The sequence below is a fragment of the Eubalaena glacialis genome, chromosome 12 (assembly GCF_028564815.1).
Source record: "Eubalaena glacialis isolate mEubGla1 chromosome 12, mEubGla1.1.hap2.+ XY, whole genome shotgun sequence".
Taxonomy (NCBI): domain Eukaryota; kingdom Metazoa; phylum Chordata; class Mammalia; order Artiodactyla; family Balaenidae; genus Eubalaena; species Eubalaena glacialis.
Genome location: NC_083727.1, coordinates 39,097,052 through 39,114,587, shown reverse-complemented (window position 1 = coordinate 39,114,587; position 17,536 = coordinate 39,097,052). Strand labels below are relative to the sequence as shown.

General features: G+C 34.8%; 1 protein-coding gene across 1 annotated transcript in view; it reads right to left on the bottom strand.

Annotated features, from left to right (window-relative positions):
* The window catches only part of TRDN (triadin), a 315,995-nt gene that overhangs the window by 90,661 nt on the left and 207,798 nt on the right, over window positions 1–17,536 (bottom strand). The window contains exons 20-21 of the mRNA XM_061207205.1: window positions 14,130–14,177; window positions 4,450–4,497 (exon numbers count right to left, since the gene is read on the bottom strand). Of these exons, the coding sequence (XP_061063188.1) occupies window positions 4,450–4,497; window positions 14,130–14,177 (96 nt within the window). The remainder of the gene's footprint in view (window positions 1–4,449; window positions 4,498–14,129; window positions 14,178–17,536) is intronic.

Below are 17,536 nucleotides of genomic sequence, written 5' to 3'. Positions count from 1 at the left end.
AAGAATAGAAGAATCTGAAAAGTGTCTGAGGACAAAGACAAACACACAAAGCATGTAATATCAGTTGGGTTTCACTTGTTGTTGTGACAATTTAAAACACTAATACAATTATGTAGGGTACCATTGTTTACAAAATAGCAACAAAGGCAAAGAAAAACAGAAAGTCTTCAAGTGGACACAAATTACTGCACTTATGAATTTAAAAAGATTTCTTAATTTAAAGCAAAATATAAGTTTTATTACAGGAAATGAACTGCATTTGATACATTTATGATCCATATGCTCCAATTTTACCCTTAATAAAATGATTACTAATTGTGTTCAAATTTATTCTTGGTGGTTAATAGGTACTCAAATTCTCTTTAATCATTTTTCATGAATATTTTTGTCATATTTGTACTTAAGTGGATTTTGAAGTGATTTTTAATTGTTAAGAGGATGGAAAACTATAACTAATGTTTCTGTAATGAAATTTTCAGTTTAATTTTGGGATACTAAAATATCCAGGTTTATAAAGTGTGTTTTCCCTTAACATTTGAGTTTTAGAATCCTAGAAATAAAAGTCTTTCTAGACCAGCCTTCTCCTATAGAAGGAAGAGCCTTTATATTCTGATATAAGGGACATACTACTTAAAAACTTTGTTGAACATAAATTTTTTTATGATTCAAAGGAATAGAAGATCATCTAATTCAGTTCCATAATGTAAAACCAAGAAAAGTGAGGATAAGGCCTTACGTTTCTATATTTAGACATACATTGGTCTAATTGGGCAATTATTAAATTTTCTCTCTTATTTTAAGTTTTTTTTTAATTTACAATATAGAAGGTGCAATTGCTAAATTTAATTTATTCAATATCTTTATCCATATGACAGTTTACCACATGCTGTTTTGTTATGTAAGAGTACCATCTCCAAAGATCGTAATAATGATATAATTAATGAATAATGCATACTTAGTTATTAATTTGCTCTACTTTTTTTACTTTAAAATGAGGGTAGTTAGATGATTTAATCACTTATCCTGGTTTCTGAAATATTTGGCAATCTTTGCTATCACAAATCACATTTCATTTACTAAAATATCTTAATTGTACAGTATTTAGAGGCACAGATCATTGATATCTGGATCACCTAGTATTCTTTTCTTCAACAATTCCTCTATGTTTTCATTCAACCCACAAGTATTTATTGAACACTTCCTACTTGCCAGCACTGTTTCAAGCCCTTAGAACAAACTCTTAAAGAAAGCTTTAAGTAATATCATGCACAGGTGTGAATGAAAGAAAAAGAAAGATGATATGCAAATGATTTGATTTATTACTATTTTCTTCACCTTCTCATTGTTGGATTGAAATCACTTTGAAGGAAGAAAATTAGAAACAAGGAGATGCTGGGACTCCAATCTACAACTCAGATCGTTAAAGTTAGTTGTCTTGACTGGTCTCCTTCCCTGCCACAGTAAGTAAGAAGTCACTGGATGCTTCCCTAGAGTGACTGCTTTGATCCTCTGGCTAGTAACAAGCAAATACTACGAAAACTTTTCTTCTGAGAGAAAACAAGATCGAAAAAGAGAGAGGGAAATTGGATTTAGGGGGACAGGTCAATTTTGAAAAGTAATACTGAGGAAAAAGTACACTAAAAATGAGAGATTAAATATCAAACAATAAATAAACCAAGCTTAATGAAATGTGATGTATTCTTTCTAGATATAATATACAAATATATAAAGACAAATCTTCATACAGTAGCACGTATTGTGATGTTTTATCTTTGGCATTCCTTGGCTCTCACTATAAGGAGAGCAACATGCATTGTGGAAAATACTTGTGTCTCCTGATGCTTCTAGGTAATTGCTTTCTAAACAAGAGAAATCGTTAATGGTGTCTGCGGTGTGTGTGGGTGTGTATGTGTGTGTGTGTGGCTTTAGTGTGGGAAAATTTATAAAGAGTTTCTTAATACTCAAAATTCTGGTCTAGCCAATTTAAGATCTATATGAGAAGAATAACTAAAAACCACATGTTCCATCATGAATTAAAGATAAAATAGAGATACTTTTTTGGACTTTTGCAGAGGTTAGATTAACTAAATTTCTAATTCTTAAACTTTATGAGGTCTAGTTCACTAAATTACATAAACATAAAATTTATTTCACCTTTCACTATATGAATTTTCCATAATGTAAAGTTTAGCTTAATCGATGTTTCCCAAGTACAATTATAATGCAGACTAAGTTCAGAGGTTCAGTGTACACAGTTTTACATAGATCACACAGTGTATTTGAAATCTATTAAGAATTAAGAGTATCATAGTTTTTCCCTAGTACAAGTCCATAAGTTCAAACTTAAATGAAAATAACTCTTTATAAACTATTTAACTGTACTTCAAAGAATTGTGAACTAGTTTTAGATTTATACTTCTGAAAATAACTAAAAACTATATAAGGAAGAGAAGTACACAATAGTCAAAGCATCATCTTATGTATAAATATTAGAATATTATGATGAAATCTGTAGAATGTAGTTGATTTATTCTCACATAAATTCCTTGATTTATTAAAATCACAAAATATATATTTTCATATAAGGTATTAGTCATAGATATACCATCACAAAAGTATGCAAGCTATCCAAATACCTTATTTCTTATGATTTGTATAGTTAAAAAATGAGGTCATTGCTTTACAATATTTAAAACTGAAATGATTTACTAAGTCAATATAAAAAGTCATTGAAAGAATCTCTTATTGTTTTTACATAAGCCAAGAGCCTAAGTGTTTATAAAATAGAAAGTATTTTTAATAAAAGAATGAATTATAAAATCATCTGAAGGAGTAAATTCACATCCCTAAGAGCCATTTCCAGTCTCCAAACTATTTGAGGCAACATTATAGAATTAATGAAACTGAGACCAACATGAAGGTAAGAAGACATAAACAATCTGTGCTTAATCAATTATATGTTAGGTACTATTATTAATGTGGACATTTTATATTCTAGTCAGTCTTCTCTTAATTTGCTGTGGCTATAAAAACAATCTGCAAATGCTGTAAGATGAGTAACCAACGCCTTTATACTAGAGGGGAGAAAAACTATGAAGCTTAGTGAAAGCAAAGCGTTTTGATTCTCATTTATATTGAAGCTGATTTTATAAGGAAAAATGCCTAAGTAAATACTATATACTTAACTAGGAGTTTATATTTTTTCATATCCTTTCACATACGTTTTCTTGTTTGAACTCCACATCTTGTCAGACAGGCAGGTCAGGTATAATTAACTCTATTTTTTAGAGAAGAAATTTAGGCTCAGAACCTTGTCTAAGTCAACAAGTTGAAATTGGGATCCGTGCTCCTAGAGCTCTACTTTATATTTCAGAGACTAAAGTATCCACCTCAAAAAGAAGTTGACAGAAACATTTTATTGAATTCTAAAAGTCCAGGTAGTCCACAGAAGCCAAATGAATTTGAAAACTTATTCAATGTGATTTAATGTGATTTTTCTTTTGAAAAACCAAAGGAAATAAATCCTTGATGAATTTTTTAACCTTAGTTTACTTATCTGAAATGTGAGGGTTTGAAGGATTTTCTTGATATATTTATGTAAAAATACCTAATTTCTGATATTAGGAATTTGTCTCAAATTTAAGAGAAGGAATGATTTTGATTTCATTCTTGACAAAATTATTGCTAGTTCTGATTTCATCTATTTATTATAATAAATAATACATATTATAATATATTAAAAGCCAAAGAGTGGGGGGAACAAAAATTAAAATTATTAACACTGTGAGCTCTCACAGAAGGCCCAACATCACTTCAAATGCTTTTACTCTACTCTGCTGTAGCATTTTTCTCAAGCATATTCTAGAATGATATATTTATTATATAGCTGCATTAAAAAAAGAAAATGCATTATTTATGGCATTATGGTTTATAACACTGAAATTTTAGACCTCTTGGGAGAATCAACTGTTGAAGTCGTAATATAAACGCAAGTAATTTACCTGTATTGCTGGTTTTTTGCTTTGTTTTAACATATTACTTTTCAAGCAGTAGAAATTGTTTTTGCATAAACACAATTGTGTCACCTCTATTCTTTAAACTATGATCAGTCAGGTGGTGTTAAAACCACAAATCAAACAGAAAAAAATGTCTACCAATTGCCCTGGAAGATTTCCTTATTCCCAACAATCTTCAGCATTTCTCTTGTAATTAAGCAGTCTGTGGAGCTCTCCTGTTCTGAACTTACACTCAAAGTTTAGTTATACAAAAGAACAAAAACCCAGATTGCCACCTCACATTCTCCCTGGCACAGAAAAACATGCAAGGACAGTGAAAGAGAGCAATCGATTTAAAGGTTATTGTCGTCCGCCTGTCTGAATCCAGTGCTTTCCTCCTCGTGTTGTTGTCTTTCTAAAGAAGATAATGTCAACCTCCTTCATTTTTTTTTACCTTGCTCCACTGTCTTGGTTGTTTTCTCTTCCTTCTTTCCAGGTACAGCTGCAAAGCAGAGATAAGGTTTAAATAAAATTCCAGATGTAAATGCTGCTTCTGCTCAAAAAGGCATTTTGTAACTCATTCAATGCCAAAATTTTCTTCTGAACAACCTATTTTAAAGCTTTTTCAATATTTCTCACTTCTCTAAAATCCAACTGAAACCTACTATTATAAATCTACTCTTAAAGAATTAGAGAAAAAAATAATCCCTTGCCCTCTTCTTACTAGCCTTTGCACATTGTTTTCTATCTTGTTCTTTTATACTCTGCTTTGATAAACAAGCTCTATGAAGAATTCCGCTTGACAGGATTATGATTAATCGCCTTACATTCCAGGTAATTGCTGGAGCCACTTAGCGTCTTGAAAATGTCAACTAGATGCTCCTTTAAATTCAAGCTTAATGTTGCTTAATCAACTCAAAGGACAGTGTAGTCATGCTTGAGATTTGCTTAAATATGAAATGAAGTCATTCCAAATCACAAGTAACCAAAAAAGAAATAAGAATTATCACTTAGGTGCTGTTTCCCATGAACTACTGAGATTTAACTACTCTCGGTGGAGTATTATCTGCTTACCTTGTTATACATCCAAGAAATAGAAATGATTCATATAAAATCAGTGTACTGAAATAACTGATTCAAGTAAGGATCTTCAGAGGACATTAGCAACTATTAGATGAAGGATGAATGGGGAACTGGATATTGCCGTCATACCCAGGTATCACCCCCAAAAGTTGCATGGGGAAAACTGCAACTTGGAAATGAAGAAATGTGATTGTCACCAACTTAACCCACTGAGGAAACTCAGAGCCACTCATTCACAATAGGACATCCAGACATTCTGTGCTTCCTCATGACATGCAGTGTGATGTACAACTGTATCACCTCTGAAGTATTCTTGCCAAAGCAGCCAACTGGAATCAAGTTAAGCCAAAGGTTAAGCTTTCAGGTTAATCAAATATACGATATAGAGAACATATTAAATAATATTCTGAAGAAACAATTACATAAATCAAGTGTCTACAGAGTAAATGATCATGATCTTTTCAAAAAGTTAATGACATGAACTAGAGACAGAGCAAGGGAAAAAATGACTTTTGTATATAAAACTTGCTAAATTCACTCAGTTGTAATAGTTCATCTATATATTCTTTTGAATTTTTCAAGCAGATAATTTCACCTGTGAATAGTTTTATTTTTACTTTTTTATTCTTGTACTGATTAATTCTATTTCTCACCTTATTGCACTGGTTAGAATATCCAGTACAATGCATAATAGAAGTGCTGATAGCAGACATCCTTGTCTTGTTCCAATTCTCAGGGAGAAATCTTTCCATTTTTCTCCATTGAGTATAATATTTGCTAATGGTTTTAATTTTAATTTCCCTAATAATTAGTGATGTTGAACATCGTTTCAAGTACCTGTTGGCCTTCTATATGCCTTCTTTGGAAAATTTCTATTCAGCTCCTCTGCCCATTTATTAATTGGGTTTTCTGGTTTTTTGTTGTTGAGGTGTATGAGTTCTTTATATTTTTTTGATATTGACCCCTAACTGGATATATGATCTGCAAATATCTTCTCACACTCGGTGGTAGGGCAGGTTGCACTTTCATTTTTTTGATGGTTTCCTTTGCTGTTCAGGAGCTTTCTAGTTTGATGAGTCCCATTTATTTGTTTTTTCTTTTGTTTCCCTTGCCTGATGAGACACATCCTGAAAGATATCGCTATGACTAATGTCAAAGAGCATACTGCCTATATTTTCTTCTAAGAGTTTTATGGTTTCTGGTCTTACATTCAAGGCTTTAATCCACTTTGGGTTCATTTTTTTTGTGGAAGGTATGAGGTACTGTTCTAGTTTCATCTTTTTGCATGTGGCTCTCCAGGTTTCTTTGCTCCTTTTTTGTAAAATTTTCCACATATGTATGGGTTTATTTCTCGGCTCTCAATTACATTGCACTGATCTATGTATCTGTTTTTCTGCCCATACCATGCTGTTTTAATTACTATAACTTTGTAATATAGTTTGAAACCAGTGCATGTGATACCTCCAGCTTTATTCTTTTTTCTTAGGATTGCTTCAACCATTCAGAATCTTTTGTAGTTCCATATACATTTTAGAATTTTTTGTTCTATCTACCTCTGTGAAAAACATCCTTGGGATTTTGATTGGAATTGCATTGAATCTGTAAATTGATTTAGATAATATGGACATTTTAGCAATGTTCATTCTTCCAATCCATGAGCACAGAATATACTCACTTTTTTTGACTGTCATTTGCTTGGAGTATCATCTTCCATCCCTTTACTTTAGCCTATGTTTATATTTAGAGCTGAGGTGAGTCTCCCAGAGGTAGGATATAGCTAGGTCTTGTTTTTTAATCCATCCATCCACTCTGTGTCTTTTGACTGGTGAATTCAATCCATTGACATTTAGGATAATTATTTACAGAGGAGGACTTAGTTCTGCCATTTTATCTTTTGTTTTCTGGGTGCCCTCTCTTCCTTGTGTTTCTGTCTGCCATTTTGGTTTGATGGTTTTCTATGATGTTTTGTATCTTCTCTGGCTTTCTATCTTTGAGTTTGCTAATTCTCTCTTCCATATCATATTCTCTTTTCCCAATGCTTTCTAATGCATTTTTCATCTCATTTATTCAATTCTTCAGCTCCAGAATTTCTGTTTGGCTCTTTTTTAGAGTTTCAATTACTTAAAGTATTCCTTCTGTTCATTAATTCTATTCCTAAGCTCATTGAACTGCCTTTCTGAGCTTTTTTGTAGTTCATTCAGTTTCTTCAATCAGTTAGATTGCAATATTCTGTGACTTTAAGTTTGGTTTCTGGAGAATTATCATTTTCTTTTTTTGATACTGTGTTACTGTGGTTCTTCATGGTGCTTGATGTGTTGTTCCTCTGCCAGTGCGTTTGAAGTAGCGAATATCATTCTTGTTTAGGTAAAGCTTTTTTTTTTTTTTTTTTTAATTCTAAGGATTCAACAGGTTAGAAATTAGAAGGCTTTCTTTTGTTTTCCAGTAGGTGGCACTATAGAACAAGTTTTTGGTTTCTCTCACCTGTGCTGCCTCTGATTTTATTTGAGAGTCAGCATTTTCTGCCCTCCACCACCTCTATCAGAGGTGTCACCCAGTGCCCTTGTTACTGTTGCTTGTGCCTCTGGGGTAATTGGTACCTTGCTGCTGTTGGTATTGCTGGCACCACCACCTGGGGCATCAGGATGGTGGGTGCTTCTGCCACATCTGGGCTCTCCTGATTTGCAGGCTCCAAGGGGTGGGTGGGGTGCAGTTGGAGTTGCAAGTGCCTCTATATCAGGTATTGTCAGATTTGTGGGCTTCAGCACTGCAGGCAGGGAACAGGGGGCTGGAGTCGTGGATGGCTCTGTGGCTGGAGGAACTGGGCCCCGGTTATCTGTGGCCACGGGCACCACTACATTCAGGAGGCTAGAGTCCTAGGTATTGCTTCCCTTGTTGCTTTTGGGTTCTCTGGGGCTGCAGGCTTCTCTGCCACAGCCAGGGGACCACAACTGCAGGGACTGCCTCCACTGTTTCCCCAGTTCTACCTCCTCGATGTGTTCCCGTCCATCCACCTTTAGATGTACAGATATGTGGAATTCTCTGGCATTCTGATGGGCTGGGCAGAGGCTTTCTGTTGAGTTGTTAATGTTTCACAGGTTGTAGATTGAAGGGGAGAGAAAAGGAAGCATCTTATCTGCTGTGATGCTGACATCGCTTGCTTCATTCTAGGCTCTTATTTCACTATGTTTTCCTCGAGGACTCAATTCTTTCTTTCCCCTTAACACCATTCAACATATGCCCATTAGTTATAGGGGCTTGCCTGGGTAGTGAGGCTTCCATGGAATTGGGGTATGTTAGAATTCTGGTAAAGAGTGGAGAGTGGTAAGGAAATATTGTGCAGTTTGAAATATCACCCATATGACACATACATTACTTCTGGCATATACATCTATAGGCTTAGCATGACAAACTCTTATTTCCAAGGATGTAAGAATGTAATGTTACCTGCCCAAGGGTTATTGCCTGGAGATGTCAATGACTGAAACAATGGAATGAATCACTGATTGTGGAAGACAAAGTCTTAAATCTTGGATACATATTCAGGTGGAGAGACAGGAAAGAGAGGCTTCTCATCACTTCTCAGACAATGCTAACAACTCAATCTATTCACAAGGCCATCCTTTCCGGCTATCATTTTCCCTGAATCTTACTTCTAGTAAATTTGGAATTATAAACAATATGGTATTATTGTAGCATACAAAATATCTGAAGATGAAGCTGGAAAAGGATATAGGAGCCAGATCATGGAGAACTCTTACATCATTTTAACAAGTTTGGACTTTATTTTATAAAAAACTGGGAAAAAAATAGAGTTTTAAATTAAGTGTGGTTTATTCAGTTTTATGACTTTGATAATTTATGTTGAGGGGGTTCTGCTAGGATGAATAGTAGTGAAATAAAAATAAAGATGTGAGGACAGTGTTTAGATCATTACAGTGGTTCAAGAAAAAGATAATGAAGATTTGAATTAACATAGAAGTCATAGTTATGAATAGGAGGAAGTAAACTCAAGAAATATTTAGGAAACAAAATCAGCAGAACTTGAAGATTCTTTGAATAATCACCTGAAGGCTAGAAAGAGAAAATTAATCACCCTCAGATTTCTAGGGAAATGGAGGGTGGATTGTGGTTTCACCAATGATAATTAAAAGCAAGCTGGGAAAAGGAAATGAAGAGTATAAGTTAAGACACATTGAATTTAAAGGTGTTTATTTGACGTTTGAATATACAAGCCTGAAATTTTCAGGGAAAAGCTCTTTGCCAGAGAAGTCCTGAAATGAAGACATAGAATTGGAGATCTTCAGGATAAAAGGCAGAGTTTCAACCTTGAGAGTGTACATATCTCACGAAGAGAGGGTATAGAATGAGAAGTTCAGAGGATTAATGATGGAATCTGGGGAACACCAATAATTAAGGGGAAGCAAAGAAAAAACACACAAAGAAGTCAGAAATAAAGCTCAGAGAATATGGTGAGAACTAGGAGACTGTTGTCATGCTCACCCAACAGTAGAGAAGCTTAGAGAAAAGACAAAGTGGTAAATGCCACTGAGACATCTAATAATGTGAGGACTGGAATGATAATGTCTTCAGCATTAGCCCTATTATCGGAAGCACAGTAGAAACAGAAACTTCATCTTTGTGGGAGATAAGAAGCAGTGTTAACACTCCAACATCCAGAAGACTGGCTAAGATATAGAGGAGAGAAAATAGTAGAGAGAGATATGGGAATCTAGAAAAAAGTAATTTTAAACTGAGAATAATATTTCCAAAATGAGGAATAAAGTCAATAAGGCGAAAGAACATAATGCCACAAGATAGCATGGATGACTGATCAAGAAGGACCCAAATGGAGAGACTGGTCTTGAAGAGGAGGATAAACACTTTACCTCGGAGATTAAAATAGAAATGGATATAGACTAAACAAGAACCTCAAGCTACTATCCTATTTATCGTTTTATTCCTAACCAATATTCTTCAGCATCATTGCCTGTATCTTTCACTTCGTCATCCCTCAATCAATTTGTCATCATTTAGCTTTTAGTTGTGCCACTCCCCAGAAAATTCTCTTTTGAAAATCATTAATAATTATCTAGTTGACAAATCCAATGACTTGGTGACAACCACCTTGTCATTGAAAGGGTTTATTTTCCTTGGTTACTATGAAATTATAACAATCACATTTTTTTAACCTCTGATCTTTCTAGTCACTATTTTCTGCTTTTTCTCTTTGACTCTCCTTGCTTTTCTTCCTGCAAATGTTCTCTAGCATTCCATCCCAGACCTGTCCTCTCTCGAGAACATCTCTTCATGAAAAAGCTCATGGATTCTTACTGTTTCCACCATTAACCCACGCAGAGGACACCCACAGATATATCTCCAGTCTTGTCACTCTCTGGAGCTCTAGTTTGACATTTAGAGCTACCTACTTGCTACTTGCATGTGCCACAGCACTATAATTTAAATATGTCTAAAATTAATCTTGTCTTCTCTCACCAAACTATTTTTATCTTTCTTCTTCATTTTTATGATAAATACCAACAATATTCTTCTAGCACCCAGTCTGAAAACTTATTATTGTCATTAAATAATTTCTGACTTTTTCCCTTCCAAAGCTGGTCGATTGTCAAATTCCACTGAATCTACTTTATAATAGTGCTTATAAAATATCCCTTCTTTCCAATCTCATAACTAATATCAGGTCCTAATGCACGTTGCCTACATTATTGCCAAAGCTTCCTAACTATCCTGCCCTTTCCTAAAGCAAATACCTGAGTGTTATTTCCTATACTTACAATTTTTCATTGACTCCCTATTGCCCATGCAGTAGAGTCCAATTTTAAAATCAGGCCCCTTTACTGCATTATTTGCACAGGTTGTACTAATTCATACTGTGTTTTTGAGACTCTTGTTATTCCTCATACACATCCTGCAATTTCCCACTTTGCCTTCCTCTGTTACCTATGCCCAAGATACCCTTCCAACTAATTATTACATAACAAAATTCTATCTGTTATTTAAGGCTTGACTCTAAAGTCACCTTGTATAATAAATGTTTTGCTTTTCCTCAGGTAAGAATAATTTTCAAACTCCCACGGCTCTTTATCTGTATTTATCTCTTTACCCTGTTGGCTTTCAAACATGAACTATGATTATACGGAAAACCTTTAGCTGATAGCAAAAAATGAGGTCCAAACAACTCAGGGACTCAATAAGGATTCATATTTTTCCCTATCTTTAACTGCTCAAGAATAGTATTAACATCTGAATATTTCCTTAAGTTTTCACATAGTATGTGATCCATAAATATGTGTTGAATGAAAGTGAAAATGATTTGAAAGCTGCAAATCAAATATAAAACAGTAAGAGGATTATCATATTGATGGTTAAATACTATATATCTCCAAAGAAAATATGACTTAAAAGCAGGCTTAAGATCAAATAATTATACTACATATAAATTGGCACACTGTAATTAATGTAAAATATTAAATTATTTTTTAACTTTGAAAATTTTAAAACAATCGGAAAATCAGTAATTTCCACTTAACATTGCACACATGGTTCCTAATTCAAGCCTCAATGTAGAATAACAATTTGCAGTATCTTAAAAACAAATAAAGAAAACCCAAATCACTTTCTTATTCTACTTATTTAAAAGGGACTAAAAGGTGGACATCTTGTAACATACACTGAGTTTTGTGGAGATTAGGGACTGGTTACTAAATGTATGATGAAGTAATATATATTTTCATGTGTGATTGATTGTCAGTGAGGAGGAGGAGAAATGAAAACTACTTGACAAATGAGAAGCGTCTCCTTTGACTTTTATATGTAACTTGTCAAATTGGTAAAGCTCTACCTGAGTTTCAAAATATTTATGATGGCTTTGGAAGGAACACTTGTTTCTGTTCATTCTACAGTTGAGAGGAAACCTAATATGCAGAGTCATATTTAAATTAATGATTGAGGTATGAGATCTAAGACTAACTAGAGTCAAAGTAATTAATGCCAATAGTTTAATTTCATAAAAGGTTATTTCTCTCCTTACATTTCACTCCAAGCCTAGCAATCAGGTCTACTTAATCCCAACCAATATGTCTGGCCTTACTCTAAACTCAGAGACCATTCTTGGTTGAATATTCCAGTGAATTCACTAACTGATGGTTCAATATCAATTCAGTATCTCTGCTCACTCCAATTTGACTTGATTAAACTCCAAATTATGTGTGCTTGTATTTCTGCCCTAATATCTAGGCTCCAAGTGATTCAGAGTCTGTGCATGGGTCAGTTACTGGTTATTGAATCTTTTCTTTTTAACTCTGTCTCCAGACCATCTTCACGATCAAGGATTCCCTGAGGCTCAGTATCTGAAATCTAATTCCAGATGAAACCCATATACTGCTATTTGGACATCCACTGGTCTCACCTATAGCTGAAGATTCTAAACACAATTTTGTCTCACTTTTGTTCTTGCTTTCAACACATATAGATGTCCTGACCTTATATTCACTTACTAGATCCATATACCCTGTATCCATGCCTAGATTATGACTTCCTCTGAATCTGTATTTAGACTCGTAGCCTTGTCATTGATACCATGGCATTATCCATCCTGAAGCACCCAGGTTTTACCCACACATTCCATTTAATGTTGAAAAGCAAAATTGATTTCAAAATAAGACACCATAAAAGAATGAGATATATTAATATGGACTTCCAATAAATTCATGGCTCTGCCACTTATGGAAAAACTGATACCTAGTAAAAGATGTCAATGAAACATGTATCGTGATCACTTACCTCAAAAATGACATCACAAATATTACATTACTAAGAAAAGAACTATCTAAGAGACAGATTTTATTCCTATCTACTATAAATTCAGAATAATAAATAGAGCTGTATTTGAAAAAGGGAACCAATTAATCTCAATAATTCAATTGCTTCTAATTAAGTATTATCTTACAGTACAGTTTATATTTTCCTTTAAGTATCATTTAATTTTTTGTCTTTCATTAGACATACATATGTGTGTACTAATTTATACATTAATTTATATAACTAATGTATATTAATTTATATTTTAATTTATTAACTAATATATAAATTTATATCCATGTATTCATTTATATCCATATATATGTTGCTTGGGATTGAGAATGTGGATATGTAGCATATATATTTTATAACTCCCTATAGTCCTGATATATATTCTCTTATAGAGCATATGCAATAAGAGATTTTTTAAGGGGAAAAATGTTATGCCATTTTAGTGGCGTGTATGTGAAAGGGTACTCCTGTTGTGTGTGTGTGTGTGTGTGTGTGAGTGTATGTTGAGGATAGGGTTGTTAAACTGTGTCTTGAGATTCTTCCAAAGACACTGAATACATTACTGATTTCATTTCTATTTGTAAAACAGAATCACAAATTTCAAAATTGTTCCAGTTTGTTTTGAATAGAGAATATGTAAATTTTTCATCATACTGAATATTTTTAACATGTATTAGTGTTCTTAAAGATATTCTTTAGAGTGTCTACTGAGAGGAGTCAATATTCACATAATAGTTGCTTCTGATTAGACATGACAAGAGGAATAGCTTTGAAAACTTAAATTCAAACTTAAATTTGATACTATTCTTGCACAAAGCGAACATTGTTCATGTAAGTTCTACTAGTCAAAGTTTCGTTTGCTCAAACGCTAACCTTATAGATCAGTATATTGAATTTGAATGCTCTCCAGATGACTGGGATCCCATTGAGCTTACACAGCAGCATTTCTTCAATTTTTCAAAAACTAACTTACAATTGGACTATAATTACTAGCTTTAGTTTATGACCCTAAAGGAATAAAACTATTGGCATTAGAGCACTGAAGACAAAGCCTTGTTAACATAGGTACTACAAATCTTGTGCAAAGTGGGTTTCCGTATCAGTGAAATAGTAAAATCAATAAATAGAGCTCTTCTATAAGCACTAAACAATACATTGAGTTAGAAACCTTAGCATAAAGAAGTTATAGTCATGACATCTTTTTCTTTAAGCTGCACTTACCTTTTTTAGTTGAGGCAGCACCAACCTCTTCTTTGGCTTGTTCAGTTTCTGTAAATTCAGAGATTGAAGAACGAGAAATGGATATCAGACATGCGAGGTCAATATCTTATAGTATTCTAAGTCAGACAAGACTAAAACTGCCCAAAGGATAAAACATATGTGGCACCTGAGAGCAAAGCAAGCAGCAAAGAAAACCACGCTAGAATGAGCTTGAATTTTTTTGTAACTAATGAACTTCCTTAAATAACAATACAGAAATTCTCTTTCAAGATACAATTCTGGTGGTACTAAATTTTATGCTTATATAAGTAGTGACCATAAAAAAGGCGGCTTATTCCACAGAATTACACTGGAATACTAATTTATTAGTTTATAGTCAAATCTTAAATGATGCATAAATTGTGGGGAAGAGCACTTGAAAGGCCTTCTTTGTTTAGCCTTTAACTATGGGGATGACAAGCCATAATCGACCTCAATCAATTTGCTTTATATTATAAAATATTAGCCATAATGTTACAGAAAATTCCATTTGAATATTGCTTTGAAGAGAGAGAAAAAGAAAAAAAATTTAAAAGGCCAAAATGGCTTCTTGGAGTTTCTCTGAATATCTAGTGTGGAAGATAGGAAGATAGGAGAGCTCTTCCAAAAACATAATCTGAAATGCTGGTCCTAGTGCAAAATGTTAGACCTCAAATCAAGGCTAATTAAAGTGGAAGTTTCTTTGATCCATACGAAAATTAGAAAATGACAATGAGCTGGTAAATTTTTACAAAGTTTATTTACTCATTTTATTAGCTTTTGATTATTCAAGGCTGTTGCCCTTGGACATCTGTATTGGTATTTTTCGTTTTATTCTTACTAGTACGTGTATATAATCCCTGTTACTCATATGCACTCACTCAGCAGCTGAGGCTCTAGGAACAACCAGTAAACGGGGGTCTTCATGCCCCCTTGTCCTCCCTGTGCCATAGACCTTGGGCTGTGAGAGAGATCAGATGTCAGGAGACCTTCACATCACTTTCAGGTTTTAATTTCACAATATTAGATACCACAAGCTTCACAATTTGAGCCCAGGCAAGAAGTCATGTAAATAAGACTTCTTCAGGCTGTTTCAAGACCCGGAGCTCCAGGACTAAGCAGATCCCTGGCTGTTATATAGCTTTGAGGAAAGACTTTAGACCAGTGGTTCTCAAAATTGGCATGCATCAGAGTCACTCAGGAGGGCTGTTAAAACAAAGATATGGGCCTGATTCAGTAGGTCTGGGGCATGTCCTAAGAATTTACATTTCTAGCCAGTTCCCAGGTGATACTTATGCTGCTGGTCTTGGCCATATTTTGGAAACTAATTACCACACTTCCCCTAATACGCAATCAGGACTAATGTCCCTGAAATCCCCAACCTTGTTCACCTCAGGTACTACCATGAGTCTAGGCTTCCAGCAGAAAAGTCTATATGGCTTCGTATTTCTCCTAAAAACAGACTCTTTTCCAAAGTCCTTCCACTGAGTCATCTCTGTATCATAGCACACATCCCTAAATTCTCAGCCTCTTCTCAAAATGTGCACTTTACTTTCTTCCTTTAACCAACCTAGTTCCCTAAGGACACTACATCCCCTACAAATGGTTTTCCAAAATAGAGACAGTTTATTTTTCCCTTATATACCAAAGTGTCTGGAAGTGACGTATATTTACTTCTTCTTTTTAACTAAATTAATAAATGCTGTTTATGACTTCTCCTTACTTCTTATTACTTCTGATGGATTGTTATCTCCTTGCTTCCTCCAAATCTCAGTTCTTTTGAAGTCCACAGTATCAGGTTGCACCCGGCTCTGTCTTGCTCTATTGCTGCCATTAACCAGCATTATGCCTGTGTCCCATTAATTATTGAATATTTCTATACATAGTTATCTGCTCTACTATTACTACTGTGATTTTTCATTAGGAACCACTCTCAACCCAGGCTTCAGACTAGACTAAGCTGGGGAGTTTTTATAAGCCTGTGAGATTCAGACGTAGTAGATCTGGGGAGGACTACAGAGCTTTGAGATTCTGAGTTAATGAGTCTGGGATAAGGTAAGCCTGGCTATTTGTCTATTCGTAAGCTTGTCAAGATACTCTATTATTTAACCAGGATTGGGAGTCACTTATAGACACAGTCCATACAACCATGGGATCTCTCATTTCCTTGACCTTCTCACTTTTGAAAACTGGAGACCCCACTTCTCTGATCACTACCAAGAAAAAGTATCTTGGACTTTTTCTTTGCTGCCAAGACTTTGATTTCAAAATTCCTATTCCCTGGCACCACTCTTCCTGTTATAGTTCTCTTACTCAAGAACCTCCTCTAAGTAGTTTCTGACCCCATCGATACTTTCATTCCTTTGATCTTACCAGTTTCTCAATGCTCCAGATCTTCCTTATGTCCTCACTTTTCTTCTTTCAAGCTTATATTTAAATAAGCCATGGTTAAATCATTCACTTATTGTTTGTTTTCACAGTCATCTGGTATATTAAGTTGCTAGGGCTGCCTTTAAGTTATTAGGTGGCTAAAAACAACAGAAATTTATTCTTTCACAGTTCTGGAGGCTAGAAGTCCAGCATTAAAGTGTTGCCAAGGCCCTCTGAAACTTGCTCTGAAGGCTCTTGGGAAGAATCCTTCCTTGCCTCTTCCTAGCTTCTGTTGCTTGCCAGCAATCTTTGGCATTCCTTGGCTTGTAGCTGCATCACTCCAATTTCTCCCATTATGTTCATACGGCTGCCTTCCTTCTGAATGTGTCTGTGTCTCTAAATCTCCCTCTCCTTAAAAGAGCACCAGTCATTGGATTTAGGGCCCATTCTAATCCAGTATAGCCTCATCTTACCATGATTACACCACTAAAGACCATTTTTTGAAATAAGCTTGCATTCACAGGTACTGTGCTAGTTAGGATTTCAACATATCTTTTGAGGGGATGCAATTCAATCCACTACATGTGCCAAAACACCAAACCTACTCTATGCCTGCCACCTGAGCCGCCATCCAAACCGGAGGAAGGCCCCCACCCTGCTGCAGATCTGACTTCAAATGTCTAGTCACAGTGTTTAACAGAGTGCTCAGCACTGAGCAGCAATACTACCACAGACCTAGTGAAGCTACTTTCTCATTTTTCTAGACAAGTGGTTCATGAATACCCCTCCTTTCTCAAACTTCCAACATCCTGTAACATAAAAGCAAGTTGCTGTTGGGATCTTCATAGAGAAAGTAGAAGCAGACTAGGCTATCTCATCTTTTCACCACCTCACCAGCACATAGCAGCACCATTTGTCTTCTTTCCAGACCCATAGGATCATCATTCCCTATTTAATACCAATTCCTCCAAATTTGCCCTGCATCCCAACTCGTTTTGCATAGACGATGACGTTAAACT